This window comes from Loxodonta africana, chromosome 3 (genome assembly GCF_030014295.1).
Source record: "Loxodonta africana isolate mLoxAfr1 chromosome 3, mLoxAfr1.hap2, whole genome shotgun sequence".
Lineage (NCBI taxonomy): Eukaryota > Metazoa > Chordata > Mammalia > Proboscidea > Elephantidae > Loxodonta > Loxodonta africana.
The window spans coordinates 74,264,845-74,285,770 of record NC_087344.1 but is presented as its reverse complement, the minus strand read 5'-3'; the positions used below and the strand labels follow the sequence as shown (position 1 = coordinate 74,285,770).

Below are 20,926 nucleotides of genomic sequence, written 5' to 3'. Positions count from 1 at the left end.
TTTCTTGACTGCTGCTTCCATGGGTGTTGATTGTGGATCCAAGTAAAATGAAATCCTTGACAACTTCAGTCTTTTCTCCGCTTATCATGATGTTGCTTATTGGTCCAGTTGTGAGGATTTTTGTTTTCTTTATGTTGAGGTGCAATCCATATCGAAGGCTGTGGTCTTTGATCTTCGTTAGTAAGTGCTTCAAGTCCTTTTCACTTTCAGCGATCAAGGTTGTGTCATTTGCATAATGCAAGTTGTTAACGAATCTTCCTCCAATCCTGATGCCCCGTTCTTCTTCATATAGTCCAGCTTCTCAGATTATTTGCTCAGCATACAAATTGAATAGGTATGGTGAAAGGATACAACCCAGACGCACACCTTTCCTAACTTTAAACCACTCAGTATCCTCTTGTTCTGTCAGCAACATATGGCATAGGTAATATATTATCATCTTTTAAAAATCACCAACATGCTGAATTCCGAAGTACACTTGGCCCCAAGGGTTTCAGATACGGGACTGTAGATCTGTATCCGTCTCTACCCGTAGCCTGGGTTAAGGGAAGAGTCTTGAAGGTTTGCTTAGCTAGGCCTGTGAGAGAGGCTTTGGTTCTATGAGATGTTCAGTACACAGAGTTTTCAAGAAAAGTAGAACACTTCTGTGTTTTCACAATCCAGATCAAGCTGCAGTTGTTACTGTAGTTGACCTACTAGGCTCTTACTGGGAAATGGTTTTATTTGTAAGCATGAGAGGTGGTCAGTGAGAACTCACCCAGAAACCACAGTAAGCTTAATCTCTGTAGCAAGGCTGTTTTTTCAGTATGTGTTTACTGACTGCCTGGTATGCTTCATGTAAACCTAGGGGCATTAAGAATAACTCTCAATTCTTGCTCCCAGGAAGCTTGTGGTCTAGCTAAAGAGATAAGACAAGAACACAGTTAAACACAGTTATGGTTCCATTCTGATAATGACATGACAGAGGTAAGCACTGGGGATGTGAGAATATAAGGAGAGAGCCCGAGAAGGGTTTTTGGAAGAGATGACCCTGAGGTGAGTTTTGAAGGACAAGTTGAAGTTACCACATGGGACTGGGGTTGGTAGGTGTTCGAATATACCAAGGATACCAGTGGTGGGGTGAAGGGGCAACATTTAAAAAGATAAGTAGTTTTAATGTGACAGGAGTAGGGAGGTAGGAGGGGAGAGATTGGTGTAGGGGGTGGGTGATGGGGCAGGAGAAGTAGTTTGGGGCTAATTATAAGGTCCTTGAGGTTTGGGTTTTATTCTAAAGATGATGTAAGTTACTGAGGGATTTCACACAAGAAATGACCTGCTCACATATGTGTTTTCTTTCTAGATATTGGCTGAATGGTTGGTGGAGGGGGTGGGGAGAAGAAGCCAGGAAAATCATTAATGGGCTTTCCAGAAACATTAAGGGCCTAAATAAGGCATGGCAGTGGGGATGGACAAGAGGGTCAGGTATAAAACTGTCACAGCAAGAGAGGATTTATAGGACCTGGTGACAGAATGTAGGAAGAAAGGAAAAATCTCAGATGTCACGTGTTAGGCTGGGTGACAAAGGATCAAGGGTCTGAGGTTGGAAAAAGGGCAGAATGGGAGGAGTAGGGAGGCAGGAGAGGAGAAAGGACAGGAAGCTGTGGCCAGAGAGGGAACCAGGGGACTGCGGTGGTTTATTTGGCAAAGAGCTGCTGACAGCCAGCTTCTGGGTCAGATTCTGGAGAGAAGAGATTCCGAGAAGATTGCCCTGTGGCTGGAAATCCCCACAATCATGCCTTAAAGTTTCCATACAGAGAGCGTGAATGAGGATGTTCCAGTCATTGCTGGACGAAGTGGGGAGAGAGACATGTGTGAGAGCACAGAGCAGATGTAAGTCTCTCAGGCTGCTTTCCATCAGAGCGCCCTGGAGGTCAGCAGAATCCACGGGGCAAACCGCCTGCCCCCAGGAGATGTCCTTTCAGCCAACTGGTAGTAGGAAGTAACCAAGGGAGCAAAATCCTGAGGGACCCGTTACGGAGCACTGACACGAGGAAATAACACGGAATGAGAATTCCTTAGTTTCAGAAGTGCAAGCACCTTTGCATATTGCAAAAGTCCATGAGGTATTTATAATAAAGTCACTATTCTCTAGATGAGAAAACTAAGGCCCAGAGAGAGGAAGTAACTTGTCAAGTCAAACAGGAAGATAATGGCAGAGCTGGATTCAGCTTAAGTTTCCTGATTGTTCATGCATTCACACTGAGTACTTACTGTGTACCAGCTACACATCTATGTCCTGGGGAAATAGCATCGAGAAAAAAGTCCTTGTTTCATAGAGCTTATGATTTAGTGGGAATGGCATCCCGTAAATGGATAAAATTTAATATCAAATAGCATTAGTACTAAGAAGAAAAATTAAAAAGTAAGACTGTGGTTCCCAGACAGTGCAGAGGCACCCAGGGACTCTGTAGTGAATTCATAGGGACAGTGTGGAATCATTAAAATTTTCAAGATGAACACAGGTAGTAGACATCTGTTGAACACTAGACACACTTCTAGCTCAAGGTACTTCAGTTTCAACATTAGACAGTGTGACATTGCTTTGGATAACATCATATCTTTGCGAAGCTGCATTTTTGGCAGTGGCTGCCTGGGTGGTGCAATTGTTTTGCACTTGACTCCTAACTCACCCAGTACCACTGTGGAAGAAAGGCCTGGCAAGGTGCTTCAGTAAAAATGACAGTCAAGAAAACCCTGTGGTTTTTGGCTTTTCTGGTGATTAGCAATGAGTACAGTGCAAAAGTCAGTGTGGAACAAGAAGTGAGTGTGATGGTGCCCAGGCTGATTCCAGGGTTTGAGAAGTTGTGTAGTGCCCAACAGGTGCACATATTCCATTAGTAAGTAATTGCGGTTACTTAAGAAGAAATAAAAATATTTTTTCTTCATATTTATGTGTATGGTTTTTTTAAACTGCTACTAAGTTGTTAGGACTAAAATACCTATTATATTATTTGGCCCTAACTACTTAAATAGAACTGTTAGATATTTCTTTTGGCCTACAGGTACCTTGAAATTACTGAAAATTGTTGAGACGAGCACTGTGAACCGAGAGTTTAGGAACTTCTGGAGTAAAGGGCTAAAGTGATGTGGGGTGGTGGGACCTGTTTTAGATGGGGTGTCAGAGGGGGCCTCTCTGAGGAGGTGACATTTGAGCTAGGCCTTAACGGGACGAAGGAGCGAGCAATGTGGAGATCTGGGGGGAAAACATTCCAGGCAGAGGGACCAACAAGAGCAAAGGCGCTGAGTTGGGGATGAGCTTTTTCGTGCTCCAGGAACAGCAAAAACAAAGGGTGGCAGGATCAGACTGAACTAGGCAGAGCGCGGTAGATGACGCTGGAGAGGTATGGGGGCCAGAGGAGGTAGGGCCTTACCAACTCTGGAGTCACTGAGTGATGCAAACAGTTAACATGCTCAGCTGCTAACTGAAAGGGTGGAGGTTTGAGCCTACCCAGAGGCTCCTTGGAAGAAAGGCCTGGTGATCTACTTCCAAAAAATCAGCCAGTGAAAGCCCTATGGAGCGTGCGGTTCTACTCTGATGACACACGTGGGGTTGCCATGAGTTGGAATTGACTGTAACTGGGTGTTTTAACAACTCTATTCAGGGGGTGGATTTTATTTTGGGTCTAATGGGAAGCTATTTGAAAGTTTTAAGCAGGGAAGTTCTACAACCCTGTGGTTAGTTAATTATTTTATCTTTCATCTGATATACTTTTTCTTTTTTAAAAGTTCACTCTGGCTGCAATATGGAAAACTATAGAATTGTAAGAGTAGAAGTACAAAAGCAGTTAGGAAGCTGCTGTTGTAGCCTTGATGAGTTCTGATGGTCACTTCACTGAATTGGCTAGTGGTGGAGGTGGTGAGAAGCAGTCAGATCCTGGGTATATTTCTAAAGGTAGAACTTGCCTGAGTTGTTGATGAATTAGATGTAGGGTATGAGGGGAAAAAATAGGAGCCAGGAATAAGCCCTTGGTTTTTATTCTGAGAAGCTGGTTAGGCTCCTCTTGGCTGTGACAGTTTCTTAGACTTTCCTTGTTTTGATGCCCTTGAAAATTTTGAGGAGTACTGGTCTGATATTTTGTAGAGTGACTCTCCACTTGGTGTGTCTGATGTTCTTCTCATGATTAGACCAGGGTTATGGTTTTTTGGGAGGAAGACCACAAAGGTGAAATATTATTATGTCATAGCAAGGGTGCGTGCCGTCCCCATGACTTAACGCTGTTGATGTGAACCTTGATCACCTGGTTGAGGTAGTGTTTGTCAGGTTTCTCCACTGTGAAGTTACTCTTTCCCTGCTTTCCATACTGTGTTCTTTGGAAGGAAGTCACTATACACAGTCCACACTTAAGAAGTAGGGAGTTATACTCCACTTCTTGAGGGAGGAGTGTCTAATAAATTATCTGGAATTCTGCTTGGAGATTGGTCTAGTCTCCCCCATTTATTTATTTGTTTACTCATTTATATCAGTATGGACTCACGAATATTTATTTTATACTTTGGGTTATAGTCCAGTACTTCTTTATTTACTTTGTTGCCCAAATCCTTCCAGCTTTGGCCATTAGACACTCTTTCAGTTGAGTCCTGTGTCCCTTTGAGATACCCCCATCATCGTGAGGTTTTTTGTTTTGTTTAGCTTTATTTGAGCACTGCCTTGTTTTCTGGCACGATAAGATGCTCCAGGCTTATTTTGTATATTTCCTGCCTCACTCCTAGAGTCAGCCATTCCTCTAAGGAGCTCTGTTTCTTTTATTGGGAAATGGTATTAGAGACCAAGCTCTGGGCTCTAGACATGTTCCTTACAACACTCCTGACGTGTAGTTGCTCCTAGGCCCTTCCAGCCGACAGAGCAAGGAAGTTTCTGTGTGTGTACTAAGCTGTATATATACATATATCTATAAAGATTTCTCTATGTGACTGTCTCTGTCAGTATTAATCTACAATGAGCTTATACTTATGTCTCCAACTCTAATCCATCACCAGATGGCTCATTCTAGCATCCTCCCTTTGTTTATCCCTAACCTTCAACAGTGAGAAACCTGGCTCCCACCATCCACCATCCATTTACTTAATTGTGCAACTCCAAATTACATGCATAGTGGTTTTGGAATTGTTAACCTCTACCTCCATGGATACAGTACTTAAGTACAATTCCTTTTGCATTTTGCCTTACAAACTGCACTCATTTCCAGAATTATTTAGGTTAGCACCTTTTCCCCATCTCGTCAGTGAGGTTTCATGTATTTGTAACAGACAGATTCTTTGTCACAGCCTGTATTCCATCCTAGGATACCTTGACTGCCTGAATAATTTTTAAAAATTTGCATACATTAAGGTTTACTCTTTGAATTGTAAATTTCTGTGGATTTTGACAAATGCATAGTGTCATGTATCCATCTTTATGGTATACAGAATCATTTAAGCCTGTGCTTCACCCGTTCAACCCCTTGCCCCAAACCCGTGGCAACCACTGATCTGTTTACTATTTCTATGTTGTTGTTGTTAGGTACCATTGAGTCAGTTCCGACTCAAAGTGACCAACCCTGTGTATAACAGAAGGAAACACTGCCTGGTCTGCGCCATCCTCATAGTCATTGCTGTGTTTGAGCTCATTGTAGCCACTGTGTCAGTCCATCTCGTTGAGGGTCATCCGCTTTTTTGCTGACCCTCTACTTTACCAGGCATAATGTCCTTCTCCAGGGATTGGTCCCTCCTGATAACATGCCCAAAGTAGGTAGGAGACAAAGTCTCACCATCCTTGCTTCTATAGTTGTGCCTTTTCCAGAATGTCATATAATTGGAATCGTATAGTACGTTGCCTTTTCAGACTGGCTTCTTTCACTTAGCAATATGTATTTAAGATTTATCCATGCCTTTTTGTGCCTTGATAGCTCATTCTTTTTATTGCTGAGTAGTATTCCATTGTATGGATGTACCACAGTTTGTTTATCTGTTTACCTATTGAAGGGCATCTTGATTGTTTCCAGGTTTTGGCAATTATGAATAAAGCCACTATTAAATTTTACATGCAGGTTTTTGTGTGGACATACACTTTTAACAAGTTGGGTAAATACCCAAGAGTATGATTGCTGGGTTCATATGGTAAGACTGTGTTAGCTTTGTAAGAAACTGTCAAACTCTCTTGCAAAGTGGCTGCACCATTTTGCATTCCTGCCAGCAATGAATGAGAGTTTTCGTTGCTCCACATCCTTGCCAGCGGCTGCTACTGTCAGGTTTTTGGATTTCAGCCATTCCAGTAGGTGTCCCTGTAGGTCTTTCAGTTCCTCAAATACCTTAGTTCTCTAAGCTCTATAGATCAGTGGGAATAAAGCGAGAGAGGTGGAATCCAATTGGGGATTTGGTTTCCTGAAATAATTAACTGACCATGAGGTTGTAGAACTCTAGAAACAACCTTTTGTAGTTTTCCCTTCATCCATTTTTTTTTTCTGTGCTGAAGGCAATGGAAGATTTCCTGAAACATTCTTAAAGAATCTACAGACTTGAACTTGGATGTTATGTATTTATAAGGCACATAAGGGGTTCAGGTTCATTCATTCCTTCATCCAGTATTTCCTGTCAAATTGTTGAGTGTTTGCACTACTTACAACATGCTGGGCGATGTCCTGGCTGGTGGGAATACAGTGATAAGTCTTTTCACCAGGAAGCTTACAGTCTAACTAGGAAGACAGTTACATTACACAGCAATCAAGGAAGGTTATAATGGAGAAGTATAGGGGACTATGGGAACACCGAAGTCTGGGCATCTGACCAATCTAAGGGCAGAGGAGGCTTCATGGAAGAAGTGACCTCTAAGATACAGCCTTTAGGAGGAGTCAGCTAACTGTGGTCTGTGGGCCAAATCTGCTGCCTGTTTTTGTACTGCCCATGAGCTAAGGATGGTTTTTATATTTTTAAATGGTTGAAAAGAAAAGAGAATAATATTTTGTGACACATGAAAATTATGATATTCACAAATGGTCAACAGACACATGAAAATATGCTCAACATCATTAGCCATCAGAGATATGTAAATCAAAATCACAATGAGATACCATTTCACTCCAGTAAGAATGGCCAAGATGAAAGAAAAAAGGAAAATAGCAAATGTTGGAGGGGATGTGGAGAAATTGGAATGCTCATTCATTGCTGGTGGGAATGCAAAATGGTACAGCTGTTGTAGAAAACAGCCTGGCAGTTCCTCAGAAAACTAGAGGTAGAGCTACCATATGTCCAGCCATTTCCACTCCTAGATATATACCCTGGGGATCTAACAGAAGTGACAGCAATAGACATGTGCACACACTATGTTCATCACAGTGCTACTCACAGTAGCAAAAAGATTGAAACAACATACGTGCCCATGTGGTGCGATAGATTGCTTTTATATGACTTTGTAGCCATGGTCTTGTAACTTGCACCACAAAATTGGGTGGGACCATGCAGATAAGGAGTTTGTGGCCCACCAAGGGAATTGAACAGTTGCTACTAATGCAAGTAAGGTGCGTGGAACCCTTGTGGGGCTGGGACCGTGCAAAAAAGGTGTATGGAACCCTAATGAGATTGGTCAGTTTTGCTATCATGCTAGGATTAAAATGAGCCATCCTAGCAACGGAAAGGGGGGACCTCACTACTACCAAGAAAGAAGAGCTAGGAGTGGAGTGCATCCTTTTCATCTGGGATTCATGTGCTGAGAATTTCCTAGATCCAGGAGACAGAGAGAGAAGGCTGTAACACTGGAGACAAAAGAGGCAGCGAGAAGCAGCAGTATAGAAACATATGCAGCAGAGGCAACAAAACTAGGAGACCAGCAGGAGACAGCTTATTGGGCTTCCTGGCCCACAGGGCGAGAAAACTGAGCACTTTTGGGCAGGGGGCTTGCTGGGGATTGAGGTGCCCCTGGGCACTTGTTGCAGAGCTAGGCTTGCTGACCCATGGAGCTAGAGAGCTGAGTGTCTTAGGCGCCAAGGCTTACTGGTGGAATGAGGTGCCCCCAGGCACTTATGGCAGAGCTGTAACACTTGTCAGAGCAGGACAGAGGCCAGTTGGCCCAAGAGGCCTGAAGGGAGAGGCTTGCCTGCGGGCACTGCTGAGAAGCTGTCCTGACCAAAGAATTGTATCCTGAGTCATTTTCTGAGGCTGAATTGTAAACTGTTACTTCCCTAATAAACCCCATAGTCATAAGTATGCTCTGTGAGTTCTGTGTGGTTACTGCAATGAATTATCGAACCCAGCAAACAAGTAGAGGGTGCTATAGAAGGGACTGCTGGTGTCAGAACTGGTAAAAAGGTTAGAGAGAGGAGGTACGTCTGCCCTCTGCCCCTAGGAATCAGCTTTGGGCTGATGCTGTTGGTGATTCTTTCTCTCCTTTGTGAAATTAGAGGCCAGACGCCCCCACCAGGCGACTGTTTTTACAGCCCACCAGGGGATGAATGGATAAGTAAAATGTGGTGTGTGCATACAATGGAATACTACTCAGCGATAAAGAAAAATGAGTTCCCAAAACATCTTGGAACATGGACCTGAAGGACATTATGTTGATCAAAATAAGCCAATCACAAAAAAACAAATATTGTGTGTTCTTAACTTTATGAAATGACATGAACAAGTAAATATACAGAAACTAAAAAAAAATTATATGATACTCAAATTTCAGTGTCCATAAATAAAGCTTTATTGGAACACGACCATTCTCTCGAGCACTTTTGCGGAGTAGTTGCAGCAGTGACCCTCTGGCCCACAAGGCCTGAAATATTTACTATCTGGTCCTTTACAGAAATGGTTTGCCGACCCCTAGCCTACAGCATAAGTAGGAGTTAGTCTTGTAAAGCAGAATCAGGAAGAGGAAAGTTGGTTTCTGATGGGATCTTTGTATAACTGCAGTTACTGAAGTACATTAAAAAAAAAAAACCCATTGCCACTGAGTCGATTTTAACTCATAGCGACCCTCCCTGTGTACTGTTATATAGGAGACCTGTACTCCATAGGGCTTTCATGGCTGTAATCTTTATGGAAGCAGATTGCCAGACCTTTCTTCCATGGCGTCGCTGGGTAGGTTTGAACCGCCAACCTTTAGGTTAATAGTCAAGTGCAGACCATTTGTGCCAGGCGGGGAGACTAGTTGAGGTTTTTGCAGCCATCCAAGTAAGATGTTGGTAACTTGGACTAGTCCAGTGATACTGGGGTTAAGAGTATATTGATTTGAGAGACATTTAGGAAGCAAAATTGAAAGGCCTTGGTGATTGATTGGAAGGATTAAAATGTAATTATTTTCGTATTTCAAACAGTTGTCTTTTTTTTTTCCAACTCCAAAGTTTGTTTCTTCTGGTTCACGTGAATGCACAGTTGAAAAAAAAATCCTTGTTTAGTAATATTCTTCAGAGCAAAATTCTTCAGTGGTGTTTCATGCCTCCAGTAACCCTTCCCGTAACTTGTAACTTGTGTATTGAAGCTGTAACTCAGCGGGGCCTCCTCATGCTGTTCCCTGCTGACAAGGGATTTGGTTTTTAAGTAGCAGAGAAGCTATTGGCAAATTAATTTTCCCTTTCCAGTTTATCTTGGTTTAAAATTTTCCCCCAAATATTTCTTTGTTGGGAGTCCTCAGGTTTTTTGTTTTCAAGGCAGTTTGTTGGAATTCATTCCCTAGAGCACTTAGACCTTTTCCAGTTTTATATCTCTGACCTTTGCCTTTTTCGTCTTCAGAGTTGAAGCCTCACTGGCAGTCGATGGTAATAAGATTGTTATATTTTATAATGTGTTTCATGAGTTTCAAAGTGCTTACTCACATGTCAGCACACTTTATTCCTACAGCAAACCTGTGAGGAGGGCAGGACAAGTCAAGTAGCTGGAATTAAAAGAGGTTGAATGACTTGCCCAAAGTCAAAAGGTCAATAAATAGAGCAGGTGATCGAACTTAGGTTATCAGATCGCATCGTTTTATTTTTTCTAAAATGCACTCTATCTCCAATAAAAGGGAGTTACACTAGCTGGACTAGTTAAGCCTTCAGCAGTAAAGGCACCCAGATGAAATGCTTTCTTCCTTTGTACGCTCTGTGGGAGCTTCAGCCAGACACTGGCACGGGCCTTTCCTTTGCTTTTGAGCCATATGTGGACTGCCAGTAATTCCTAGACGACAAATTGAGAAGCTGTGACCTATATGTTAAAGTGTATATATGTGTATTTTAATTCTTCCCCCTCCTCTTAGGTGGTTCTAACATTGACAATTCGAGGCCAAATGGGAAAGGTGTGCTTGGAGACCAAGGCTCCTGGAGCCAGGATAAACCAGAAAACGTGTTCACAAGGTAATGAAGTCTCCCTTCATTTTGTACCCCTAGGACTGTGGTTCTCCTCCTCCGTAGAACTGAGGCCATTGCTGTGTGTGCTGTAGTGGTCACAGGGTAGCTGGCCTAGGAAATGTTCTTCACAATAGCTGACGTTTAGCGAGCACTTACTGTGACGCCAGGCACCATGCTAAGTGCTCGGACATTACCATCTCTGTTTTACAGCTCAGGTGAAGAGAGGTGATGTAACTCACCCACGGTCCCAGAACTAGCAAGTAGGGGATCTAGGATTTGAAACTGGCAGTCTAACCCCATTTTAGAAATATATAAGATTAGAAACATTTTGAGTTCTTTCTCCCATTCTTTTAGGAGCCCTGGTGGCAGAGTGGTTAAGAGTTAGGCTGCTAACCAGAAGGTTGGCAGTTCAAGCCTACCAGCCGCTCCATGGAAACCTGTGGGGCAGTTCTGCTTTTTCCTGTAGGGTCCCTATGAGCCAGAATCAACTCCAGGGGAATGGGTTTTGGTTTTCCTTTTTTATTTACTCCTTTTTTTTTTTTTAAGTCTGTACTCCAGTGCCCCCTACTGATCATAGTGGGAATCATCTGGCAAAGATAAAACCACTTATTTGTGTCAGTATTTTAATTATATTGGAAACCCTGGTGGTGTAGTGGTTAAGTGCTACAGCTGCTAACCAAAGGGTCGGCAGTTCGAATCCGCCAGGCGCTCCTTGGAAACTCTATGGGGCAGTTCTACTCTGTCCTATAGGGTCGCTATGAGTCGGAATCGACTCCATGGCAGTGGGTTTGGTTTTTTGGCAGGTATCTTAATTCATTAAGTAATCTTCAACAAATGTTTCTTGAGCAGTTATATACAATTCTGTTAGGTAAATATGTAACATTTTGATTAACTTTTAATGTTGGCATTTGAATAATTTTCAGTAAGACTATAAATAGTTTTGTGAACATTGCCTTTCTTTTTATTTTGAATTTATCCTTGTTTAATAGATTTATGGAACTAGAATTATCAAGTCAAAGAATCTGGATAGTTTTGTAACCTTGTCTTGTGACACTAGTGTGCAGAAAGTGCACTGTCAGGTCTGAATTCTAATCCAGACTCTGCCACCACCTAGCTGGGAATCATTGATGATGCTGGGTCTCGTTTGCGAAATAATGGGATTAGATTTAGAAGGTCTTCAAGATCATCTCCTGGTCTGAGGTTTTATGAGTCTGTTATCAGAAAGGAGCCCTGGTGATGCAGTGGTTAAGAGCTCAGCTGCTAACCAAAAGGTCGGCAGTTTGAATTCACTAGCCACTTCTTGGAAACCCTATGGGGCAGTTCTCCTCTGTCCTGTGGGGTCACTATGAGTCGGAATCAACTAAATGGCAACAGGTTTGGTTTGGTTTGGGTTATTATCAGAGAAATCCCCAGAAAGACTCTACCAATAGTTACTATGTAATCAACAGTGTATAAACTCACAATTCAACGTAGAAATAGTGTGGTTTTTTAATAAGAAAATTTTACCTTGGCCTCCTTTAGTGTTTTGCAACTCAGATGCTTGTGCGTGGAAACTTTGAGCTTTTTATTCATTGTGTTCTGTCGTGGAGGACTTATCAAAATCCGATCATTTTTTTGTGTATGTTTCCAGACAGAATAAATCCAAGTCTGAAATTACCGACATGGTTCGCTCTTCTACTATCACAGTGTCAGACAAGGCTCATATTTTATCAATGCAGAAGTTTGGACTGCGAGATACAATTGTGAAATCACAGCTAGTACAGAAAGAAGAGGATTATACCTATCTTCAAAACTTCAGGTAGCTAACTGGGTCTTAGACTGTTTTCTAAGTGAAATGATCATTCAGCTCTGAAATTTGAACACTTCCCTCCCTTGTACCCTGGATTTGGAAGCAAATCATTTTATAGACTCTCTCCCATCATTTTCTAAATCAGTGGTTTTTTCTTCATCCTTTTTTTTTTTAGGAATTTTTTTTTTAATTAGTAGACTTCACATTTTTAGAGTAGTTTTAGGTTTACAAAAAAATTGAGCAGAAGGTACAGAGAGTTCCCGTCTTCCTCATTCCCCTGACACACACAGTTTCCCCTATTATTAATGTCTTGCATTAGTGTGGTACATTTGTTACAACTGATGAAGAAATATTGATACATTATTATTAACTGAAGTCCATAGTTTGGAGTTCACTCTTTGTGTTGTACACGAATGAGCTTTGACAAATGTGTAATGTCATGTATCCATCATTATGGTGTCGTACAGCATGGCTTCACTGCCCTAAAAATCCCCTGTGCTCCGCCTGTTTAGTCTTCCTTTCCTCCCCGCAACCACTTACTTCTTACTGTCTCTGTGGTTTTGCCTTTTTTAGAACGCTATATAGTTGCAAACATATAGTATGTAGCCTTTTGAAACTGGCATCTTTCACTTAGCAATATATATTTAAGATTCTCACATGTCTTTTCACAGCTTGATAGCTTGTTTCTTTTTATAGCTGAATAATATTCTATTGTGTGGATGTACTACAGTTCCTTTTATTCACCTGTTGAGGTACATCTTGATCGTGTCCATGAATGTAGCTGCTGTAACGTTCGTATATGGGTTTTTGTGTAGACGTAAGTTTTCAACTCATTTGGGTAAATACCAAGGAGCACAATTGCTGGGTCATATGGTGAGACTACACTTAGTTTTGTAAGAAACCAGCAAACTGTCTTCCATGGTGGCTATGCCAGCAATAAATGAGAGTTCCAGCTGCCCCCCATCCTTGTCAGCATTTGGTGTTGTTGGTGTTTTAGATTTTAGCCATTCTGGTGGGTGTGTAGTGATACCTCATTGTTGTTTTAATTTGCGGTCCCATTTGATGTTTAACATCTTTTCATATAACTTTCATGCTTTTTTAGCAAGTGTCTGTTCTGGCCAGGCACTATGGTGAGTGTGGTATAGTGGGAGAGACACAACTTGCAAAGAGTTACAGAAATATTTGCAGAGATACATAGGTACAGAAGAGGGAGTGATATCCTAATTTTTGTGTAATAGTCTGAGGGTTTTTTTTATTCCCTTAGTCATTCTGAAGAAAGTCACTTAAAATGAAGTTAGTTGGTATTTTCATAATCTTTTTAGACAGAATTACTGAAAGTTAAATGAATTAAAGTTTCAGGATTCCTCTTGATCTTTTTAAATCATTGCAATGGGGCTATATGACAAAGTAACATTATTTCTAGGGATATAAATAGTAAATTATGAAAAACAGCCTTTTGGACACTGGTGTTGCTTTTCTACAGAAAGTAATTACCGAGACGCTTCTCAGTTTTTCCTTTCAGTGGCATACACAAGGTAAAGAATCATTTTGTGGATTACGGCTCTATAATGGCTGTTAAAGGAAATAGCAATATTCAGAGGACATCTATACTGTTTATTGTTATTATCACAAGAGCAACAAATGTCATGGCAGGTTGTAAGCCATCCCTTGGTGCTAGTCATTGGTCTAGGTTAGATGTGACATTTCTTATGTCTTTAAAGTCTACTCCAGAGAGACTGAAACCAGGCCAAGTCAGCATAAAATGCTTTTTTCTGTCATCTGCAAAGCCCTTCCTAGTCATTGATTGCTTCTTTTTGTTGACAGGTTCTTTGTGGGAACATACAATGTGAACGGACAGTCCCCCAAAGAATGCCTCCAGCCGTGGCTAAGCCATGATATCCAGGCTCCAGATGTGTACTGTGTCGGGTGAGTGCTTCTCTTCTAGTCGCCTGTACGTCCTCAACAATGTACAGCGGTGGTTGAAGGGGTAGGGATGTGAGTATGTAACTGAGTATTCACAGCAGGTGAAGGAAATTGAAAAACAGGCATGTGGTTAATAGCAGCTGCCTCTCTGATGCTCTTCCTCATGGTAAACAAATTTCTGGTTTTTTTTTTTTTTTTTTGGGTTATTTTGAAGTTTTTTTTTTTTTTTTTTTATAATAACTTTTATTAAGCTTCAAGTGAACGTTTACAAATCCAATCAGTCTGTCACATATAAGTTTACATACATCTCACTCCCTACTCCCACTTACTCTCCCCGTCTTGAGTCAGCCCTTTCAGTCTCTCCTTTCTTGACAATTTTGCCGGCTTCCCTCTCTCTCTATCCTCCCATCCCCCCTCCAGACAAGAGTTGCCAACACAATCTCAAGTGTCCACCTGATATAATTAGCTCACTCTTCATCAGCATCTCTCTCCCACCCGCTGACCAGTCCCTTTCATTTCTGATGAGTTGTCTTCGGGGATGGTTCCTGTCCTGTGTCAACTGAAGGTCTGGGGAGCATGGCCGCCGGGATTCCTCCAGTCTCAGTCAGACCATTAAGTTTGGTCTTCTTATGAGAATTTGGGGTCTGCATCCCACTGATCTCCTGCTCCCTCAGGGGTCCTCTGCTGAGCTCCCTGTCAGGGCAGTCATCAATTGTGGCCGGGCACCAACTAGTTCTTCTGGTCTCAGGATGATGTAGGTCTCTGGTTCATGTGGCCCTTTCTGTCTCTTGGGCTCTTAGTTGTCATGTGGGCTTGGTGTTCTTCATTTTCCTTTGCTCCAGGTGGGTTGAGACCAATTGCTGCATCTTAGATGGCTGCTTGTTAGCATTTAAGACCCCAGACGCCACATTTCAAAGTGGGATGCAGAATGATTTCATAATAGAATTATTTTGCCAATTGACTTAGAAGTCCCCGCAAACCATGCTCCCCAGACCCCCGCGCTTGCTCCGCTGACCTTTGAAGCATTCATTTTATCCCGGAAACTTCTTTGCTTTTGGTCCAGTCCAATTGAGCTGACCTTCCATGTATTGAGTGTTGTCTTTCCCTTCACCTAAAGCAGTTCTTATCTACTGATTAATCAATAAAAAAACCCTCTCCCACCCTCCCTCCCTCCCCCCCTCGTAACCACAAAAGTATGTGTTCTTCTCAGGTTTACTATTTCTCAAGATCTTATAATAGTGGTCTTATACAATATTTGTCCTTTTGCCTCTGACTAATTTCGCTCAGCATAATGCCTTCCAGGTTCCTCCATGTTATGAAATGTTTCAGAGATTCGTCACTGTTCTTTATCGATGCGTAGTATTCCATTGTGTGAATATACCACAATTTATTTAACCATTCATCTGTTGATGGACACCTTGGTTGCTTCCAACTTTTTGCTATTGTAAACAGAGCTGCAATAAACATGGGTGTGCATATATCTGTTTGTATGAAGGCTCTTGTATCTCTAGGGTATATTCCTAGGAGTGGGATTTCTGGCTTGTATGGTAGTTCTATTTCTAACTGTTTAAGATAACGCCAGATAGATTTCCAAAGTGGTTGTACCATTTTACATTCCCACCAGCAGTGTATGAGAGTTCCAATCTCTCCGCAGCCTCTCCAACATTTATTATTTTGTGTTTTTTGGATCAATGCCAGCCTTGCTGGTGTGAGATGGAATCTCATCGTAGTTTTAATTTGCATTTCTCTAATGGCTAATGATCGAGAGCATTTTCTCATGTATCTGTTGGCTGCCTGAATATCTTCTTTAGAGAAATGTGTGTTCATATCCTTTGCCCACTTCTTGATTGGGTTGTTTGTCTTTTTGTGGTTGAGTTTTGACAGAATCATGTAGATTTTAGAGATCAGGCGCTGGTCGGAGATGTCATAGCTGAAAATTCTTTCCCAATCTGTAGGTGGTCTTTTTACTCTTTTGGTGAAGTCTTTAGATGAGCATAGGTGTTTGATTTTTAGGAGCTCCCAGTTATCGGGTTTCTCTTCATCATTTTTGGTAATGTTTTGTATTCTGTTTATACCTTGTATTAGGGCTCCTAGGGTTGTCCCAATTTTTTCTTCCATGATCTTTATCGTTTTAGTCTTTATGTTTAGGTCTTTGATCCACTTGGAGTTAGTTTTTGTGCATGGTGTGAGGTATGGGTCCTGTTTCATTTTTTTGCAAATGGATATCCAGTTATGCCAGCACCATTTGTTAAAAAGGCTGTCTTTTCCCCAGTTAATTGACACTGGTCCTTTGTCAAATATCAGCTGCTCATACGTGGATGGATCTATGTCTGGGTTCTCAATTCTGTTCCATTGGTCTATGTGTCTGTTGTTGTACCAATACCAGGCTGTTTTGACTACTGTGGCTGTATAATAGGTTCTGAAGTCAGGTAAGGTGAGGCCTCCCACTTTCTTCTTCTTTTTCAGTAGTGCTTTGCTTATCCGGGGCTTCTTTCCCTTCCATATGAAATTGGTGATTTGTTTCTCTATCCCCTTAAAATATGACATTGGAATTTGGATCGGAAGTGCGTTAAATGTATAGATGGCTTTTGGTAGAATAGACATTTTTACTATGTTAAGTCTTCCTATCCATGAGCAAGGTATGTTTTTCCACTTAAGTATGTCCTTTTGAATTTCTTGTAGTAGAGCTTTGTAGTTTTCTTTGTATAGGTCTTTTACATCCTTGGTAAGATTTATTCCTAAGTATCTTATCTTCTTGGGGGCTACTGTGAATGGTATTGATTTGGTTATTTCCTCTTCGGTGTTCTTTTTGTTGATGTAGAGGAATCCAAGTGATTTTTGTATGTTTATTTTATAACCTGAGACTCTGCCAAACTCTTCTATTAGTTTCAGTAGTTTTCTGGAGGATTCCTTAGGGTTTTCTGTGTATATAATCATGTCATCTGCAAATAGTGATAACTTTACTTCTTCCTTGCCAATCCGGATACCTTTTATTTCTTTGTCTAGCCTGATTGCCCTGGCTAAGACTTCCAACACGATGTTGAATAAGAGCGGTGATAAAGGGCATCCTTGTCTGGTTCCCGTTCTCAAGGGAAATGCTTTCAGGTTCTCTCCATTTAGAGTGATATTGGCTGTTGGCTTTGCATAGATGCCCTTTATTATGTTGAGGAATTTTCCTTCAATTCCTATTTTGGTAAGAGTTTTTATCATGAATGGGTGTTGGACTTTGTCAAATGCCTTTTCTGCATCAATTGATAAGATCATGTGGTTTTTGTCTTTTGTTTTATTTATGTGATGGATTACATTAATGGTTTTTCTGATATTAAACCAGCCTTGCATACCTGGTATAAATCCCACTTGATCAGGGTGAATTATTTTTTTGATGTGTCGTTGGATTCTATTGGCTAGAATTTTGTTGAGGATTTTTGCATCAATGTTCATGAGGGATATAGGTCTATAATTTTCTTTTTTTGTAATGTCTTTACCTGGTTTTGGTATCAGGGAGATGGTGGCTTCATAGAATGAGTTGGGTAGTATTCCGTCATTTTCTATGCTTTGGAATACCTTTAGTAGTAGTGGTGTTAACTCTTCTCTGAAAATTTGGTAGAACTCTGCAGTGAAGCCGTCCGGGCCAGGACTTTTTTTTGTTGGGAGTTTTTTGATTACCGTTTCAATCTCTTTTTTTGTTATGGGTCTATTTAGTTGTTCTACTTCTGAATGTGTTAGTTTAGGTAGGTAGTGTTTTTCCAGGAATTCATCCATTTCTTCTAGGTTTTCAAATTTGTTAGAGTACAATTTTTCATAATAATCTGAAATGATTCTTTTAATTTCATTTGGTTCTGTTGTGATGTGGTCCTTCTCATTTCTTATTCGGGTTATTTGTTTCCTTTCCTGTATTTCTTTAGTCAGTCTAGCCAATGGTTTATCAATTTTGTTAATTTTTTCAAAGAACCAGCTTTTGGCTTTGTTAATTCTTTCGATTGTTTTTCTGTTCTCTAATTCATTTAGTTCAGCTCTAATTTTTATTATTTGTTTTCTTCTGGTGCCTGATGGATTCTTTTGTTGCTCAGTTTCTATTTGTTCAAGTTGTAGGGACAGTTCTCTGATTTTGGCTCTTTCTTCTTTTTGTATGTGTGCATTTATCGATATAAATTGGCCTCTGAGCACTGCTTTTGCTGTGTCCCAGAGGTTTTGATAGGAAGTATTTTCATTCTCGTTGCTTTCTATGAATTTCCTTATTCCCTCCTTGATGTCTTCTATAACCCAGTCTTTTTTCAGGAGGGTATTGTTCATTTTCCAAGTATTTGATTTCTTTTCCCTCGTTTTTCTGTTATTGATCTCTAGTTTTATTGCCTTGTGGTCTGAGAAGATGCTTTGTAATATTTCGATGTTTTGGACTCTGCAAAGGTTTGTTTTATGACCTAATATGTGGTCTATTCTAGAGAATGTTCCATGTGCGCTAGAAAAAAAAGTATATTTTGCAGCAGTTGGGTGGAAAGTTCTGTATAAGTCAATGAGGTCAAGTTGGTTGATTGTTGTAATTAGATCTTCCGTGTCTCTGTTGAGCTTCTTACTGGATGTCCTGTCCTTCTCCGAAAGTGGTGTGTTGAAGTCTCCTACTATAATTGTGGAGGTATCTATCTCGCTTTTCAGTTCTGTTAAAATTTGATTTATGTATCTTGCAGCCCTGTCATTGGGTGCGTAAATATTTAATATGGTTATGTCTTCCTGATCAATTGTCCCTTTTATCATTATATAGTGTCCTTCTTTATCCTTTGTGGTGGATTTAAGTCTAAAGTCTATTTTGTCAGAAATTAATATTGCTACTCCTCTTCTTTTTTGCTTATTGTTTGCTTGATATACTTTTTTCCATCCTTTGAGTTTTAGTTTGTTTGTGTCTCTAAGTCTAAGGTGTGTCTCTTGTAGGCAGCATATAGATGGATCGTGTTTCTTTATCCAGTCTGTGACTCTCTGTCTCTTTATTGGTGCATTTAGTCCATTTACATTCAGGGTAATTATAGATAAATAAGTTTTTAGTGCTGTCATTTTGATGCCTTTTTATGTGTGTTGTTGACAATTTCATTTTTCCACACACTTTTTTGTGCTGAGGCGTTTTTCTTAGTAAATTGTGAGATCCTCATTTTCATAGTGTTTGACCAAATTTCTGGTTTTTTAAAGCACTATCAAGAAGTGCTGTGCTTGGCATTTAAATGCTAATATTTAATTTTTCGTGTAACCATCTGTCAGAATCAGGGCATCTTGAACCGCACCTCATTATTTAGACATTTAACATTTTTTGGTCACAAAGTAAACGTATCTTTTGCCAGGGAAGGAAGGTTAACTAAAAAAAGCCCCATCAAAACAAATTCACGTAAAAAGATCAGACCTAATGGTCTGACAGAGAGTGGGGGAACCCCGGAAACTATGGCCCCTGGATGCTCTGTTAACCCAGAACTGAAACCCTGAAGCCCACTCTTCAAAGATTAGACAGGATACTATAAAACAAAAAATAATACACGTGAAGAGTGTGCTTCTTAGTTTAGTCAAATACACGAGACCAAAGGGGTGGCTCCCGTCCAAAAGCAGGATGAAAAGCCAGGAGGGGACAGGAACTGGTCAAATGGACATAGGGAACCCACAGTGGAAAGGGGGAGTGTGCTGTCACATTGTGGGGATTGCAGCTGATGTCACAAAACAAAATACATTTTTGAATGAGAAATTAACTTGAGCTGTAAACTTTCATCTAAAGCTCAATTAAAAAAAAAAAGTCAGTTTTTTTTTTTTTTTTTTGCATACTTCCTGTCTTCTCACTACTGTTATAGCCACTGCTAGGGGGTGAAGGAGTAAAAGAAAACTGTATGATGTAGTGGAAAGCAGTCAAGGAATCAGACAACATATTGCATTGGGAAAATTACCGAAAAGATCTCTTTCAAGTGCTAAAAAGCAAAGATGTCACTTTGACGACAAAGGTGCGCCTGACCCAAGCCATGGTCTTTTCAGTCACCTCACATACATGCAAAAGCTGAACAGTGAAAAAGGAAGATTGAAGAATTGACACATTTGATTTGTGGTATTGGCGAAGAATATTGAACATACCATAGACTCCCAGAAGAATGAAGAAATCCATTTTAGATTTCCAAGAAATCCACAGCCAGGATGCTCCTTAGAAGTGAGGATAGCGGGACTTCATCTTGTTTACTTTGGACGCATCATCAGGAAAGACCAATCTCCAGAAAAGGACATCATGCTTGGTAAAGTAGAGGATCAGTGAACATGAGGGAAAGCCTCCTTGAGGTAGATTGACCCAGTAGCTGCAGCAGTAGGCTCAGACATACCGGTAGCTGTAAGGGTTGCACAGGAGCGGGTAGTGTATCGTTCTGTTATACACAGCGTCTTCATGTGAGTCACAGCCAACTCAGCAGCAACTAACAACAACAAAAGGTTTGAATCCCCGTTTGCCACTTGGTGCTTATGTGAACCTAACTTCCGTGAGTGAGACTCTGAGGTCAGTGATCTCAGCTGTAAAATGGGGACGCATCCACTTACTTCATAGCCTGTTTATGAAGAGTAAATGAGCTGAAGTTTTTGAAAGAACCTTTAAGGTCTTCGTCATGTAGTTCCTTGGCAATAGTGTTTATTTTTCTTCCCTCCTGAGGGTCCTGCATTTGAGCCAGAAAGTTAGGACTTATGTACCTAAACCAGTCTGGGAACATGTCATATGATCTTTCTCCACTCCCTTACTGGTTGCTTGGTTGCTTCTCCCCACAGGTTCCAAGAGCTCGATCTGAGTAAGGAAGCCTTTTTCTTTCATGATACCCCAAAGGAGGAAGAGTGGTTTAAAGCTGTATCAGATGGTCTTCATCCAGATGCCAAATATGCAAAGGTAACA

At 40.9% G+C, this 20,926-nt stretch overlaps 1 protein-coding gene across 7 annotated transcripts in view; it reads left to right on the top strand.

The window, feature by feature from the left end:
• Positions 1–20,926, top strand: part of INPP5B (inositol polyphosphate-5-phosphatase B) — a 68,371-nt gene that overhangs the window by 27,761 nt on the left and 19,684 nt on the right. For all 7 annotated transcript variants that reach the window (XM_064281747.1, XM_064281745.1, XM_023554551.2 and 4 more), the window contains 4 exons: positions 10,235–10,331; positions 11,956–12,123; positions 13,939–14,040; positions 20,806–20,920. In XM_064281747.1, the coding sequence (XP_064137817.1) occupies positions 10,235–10,331; positions 11,956–12,123; positions 13,939–14,040; positions 20,806–20,920 (482 nt within the window). The remainder of the gene's footprint in view (positions 1–10,234; positions 10,332–11,955; positions 12,124–13,938; positions 14,041–20,805; positions 20,921–20,926) is intronic.